The sequence below is a fragment of the Morus notabilis genome, unplaced genomic scaffold (assembly GCF_000414095.1).
Source record: "Morus notabilis unplaced genomic scaffold, ASM41409v2 Scaffold3004, whole genome shotgun sequence".
Classification (NCBI taxonomy): domain Eukaryota; kingdom Viridiplantae; phylum Streptophyta; class Magnoliopsida; order Rosales; family Moraceae; genus Morus; species Morus notabilis.
This window is the reverse complement of record NW_010361668.1, coordinates 1-2,822: the sequence shown is the minus strand read 5'-3', so window position 1 is coordinate 2,822 and position 2,822 is coordinate 1. Positions and strand designations below refer to the sequence as shown.

The 2,822-nt window shown below is 34.8% G+C and overlaps 1 protein-coding gene across 1 annotated transcript; it reads left to right on the top strand.

The window, feature by feature from the left end:
- Positions 1–1,657: 1,657 nt before the first annotated feature.
- Positions 1,658–2,817, top strand: LOC21411591 (transcription initiation factor TFIID subunit 15b; the record flags this gene model as incomplete). The annotated part of the gene is made up of 3 exons (XM_024167209.1): positions 1,658–1,884; positions 1,970–2,078; positions 2,268–2,817. Coding segments are annotated over exons 1-3 (846 nt in total), but the record flags the coding sequence as incomplete, so codon positions are not given.
- Between the last annotated feature and the right edge of the window lie 5 nt (positions 2,818–2,822).

Sequence of the window (2,822 nt, the reverse complement as noted above, 5' to 3'; positions counted from 1 at the left end):
TAAAGTTTTTTTTTTTTTTTTTTTTTAAAACTCCTACGATCTTAATTCTTTTTCAATGTGATTTTTTGAAATATTTTTATGCTCTTGCTCTAATTAATGGATTTAGTTTTTAAGGAGGTAACGTATTTTGATGCAGGATCAAACTTATAAAGTTATTCTTCACGTGCATAGCACGCGGCTCAACTAGTACATAATAAAATAGCCAAAGCTCTATTCTCCCTTGCTGCATGGCAGCGTGAGGGAAGAAAGCTTTGACTTTTTATTACTCTTTTCTGTTCTTACTTTTTTTTAATCTTCATGGCCTTCTTCTTGTGTTTTTTTATTTTTAGAATTAGAAAAGATTTCTTTATCGTTAGTGTCGGTTTCTAACTGTTAGATATGATCAAAATAAAGTGAGCCTTTTTAATACTCTTTTTTCTTATTTTTTTAATTTGTGTTTGACATTCTTTTTGTGTTTTCCTTTTTTTCTTTTTTTGCTTTTCTTATCTTTATTTTTATTTTAATTTGTTCTTTATTTGTTTTTACATTTTAATTTTTTTGTTTGTTTTTTAAAAATTTATTCTTTCTCACTTTATTCCTATGAAAATAATTTTTCCACATGTATTCTTAATTTATTTTTTGTCAATGGTTAAAATAATTTTCTTCAAATATGTCCCTACTTAATTGCTTTTTGTGTAATTTCTATAATATCAAATGTTATCTTTACACATATTTTTTTTAAAATAAATTCAATTTCTCATTATTTAGTAAATAATAAACTTTTTAGGTGTCTTCAATATGACAATACGTGCAGAGCATGTTAAAAAACTAGTTTTTAGAAATAAGACAAACATTTTATGTTGTTAATTCTTATAGATTTTCCTTATATAGATATATTATATGTTCATCTCATTATCTTATTTTCACACAACTATATATAGGGACGAGTTTTTAATACTCATGTTCTCATCGGTAGTTACCATTAAATGTAGAAATTTAATGATATGGCGTCATAAGAATTCAATATTATTAATTGTTATCAATTTTTTTAATCAACCATCTAATTTATTATAAATCAATATCTTTATACTAAAACAATAATACTCATTAATGAATAAATATTACATTATCCATTAAAACCACACCCATATATATTTTGATGAAATCATTCTCAAGTTTTAAAAGAGACCATTAATACTTTTAAGTTCAAAAAGAAAAAAAAATCAATACTATTTGAAAAAAAAGAGCACTCAAGAGTATGGTTAGAACTTGTAAAATATTTTTTATTTTTTTGAATGAAGAACTTTCAAAATAGTTAAAAATAAGAATTTTTAAAACATTAGCAATTAGTTATATCAAAAGATTTTTTTTGTTGCAAATTAGTTATATCAAAAGATGCTAGTATAGTATAGTTTATGAAAATGAATTTTTTTAATCCTTTTTTAGTCGTCTCATGTAAAATTTAAATTTTAACATTTTTTTACAGTAACAGTAATTCTATTTAAACTTTTAAAAAGGAAAAACAATAATTTTTTAAGTTTTTCTAATTTTTCCTAATTATCCATTCATGTAAAAAAAAAAAAAAAAAGAAAGCCGCTTCGGCCAAAATAAAAATAATTTCTTTACTAGATCATATATAAATGGATACTTCATGAATTTCTTAACCTAATCTCTCTGTCCTCTCCTTTCTGAAGTCAAGTCATAAGAAACCCTAGATCATGGCAGGAATGTACGGTCAAGACGCCGGAGATGGCGCCCCTCCTCCCTACGGAGCAAGTGGCGGCGGCGGTGGATATGGTGGTTCTGGAGGAGGCTACGGCGGCAAGGGCGGAGATGGCGGTTACGGTGGCGGCGGAGGTCGTGGAGGCCGAGGTGGCGGCGGCGGCTATGGTGGTGGTGGAAGAGGTATTTATCTTCTTCTTCTTTGTCCCTTCAGTTCATGTGTGAATTCTTCATTTGTTTTTTCGTCTTATTTTGTATTTGATTGCAGGTGGTGGCGGCGGAGGATATCAAGGAGATCGTGGAGGCAGAGGCGGTGGTGGCCGAGGTGGTCGCGGTGGAAGCGGCAGAGATGGCGATTGGGTTTGCCCTAACCCTAGGTAAGTCCTTTCTTTTCCTTGTCTTTAATTTTTTTTACCAAGTTTTTTACTTCTTTTGTCTATTTTAGTAGATCTTTCTATGGTCTTAGGATGTGGGTGTTGGAAACTGAAAAGTTCAGATCTTGCTTTGTTTCATGTTGTATTCTGACTAGTATACATGTTATTGAAACTGGTTTATTTGAAATGTAGTTGTGGGAATTTGAACTTTGCTAGAAGAGTTGAGTGTAACAAGTGTGGTGCTCCTGCTCCTGCTGGAGCTGGTGACCGCGGCGGTGGCGGCGGCGGCGGCGGCGGCGGCAGTGGTTATAGTAGAGGGGGAAGTGGTGGAGGAGGATATGGAGGAAACCGGGGAGGTAGAGGTGGTAGTTATGATGGTGGTAGAAGTGGAAACTATGAAGGGGGTAGAGGAAGTAATTATGAGGGAGGTAGAGGTGGTAATTATGATGGTAGAAGTGGGGGCAATAGAGGTGGTTCCTATGGTGGTAACCAAGGCAGAGACGAGGGTGGGTATGGTCAGGTTCTGCCGCCTGCTGCACCCCCATCATATGGTGGGACTGGTGGGAATTATCCGCCATCGCACAACAGTTATGGGGGGAATGCCAATTATGGAACCGAAGCAGTCCCTCCTCCAACGAGCTATACTGGTGGACCTACCTCGTATCCCCCATCCTATGGTGGTCCTTCAGGTGGCTATGGTGGTGATAATGTAGGTGATGTGAGGAGCGGTGGCCGGAGCGGGGGCGG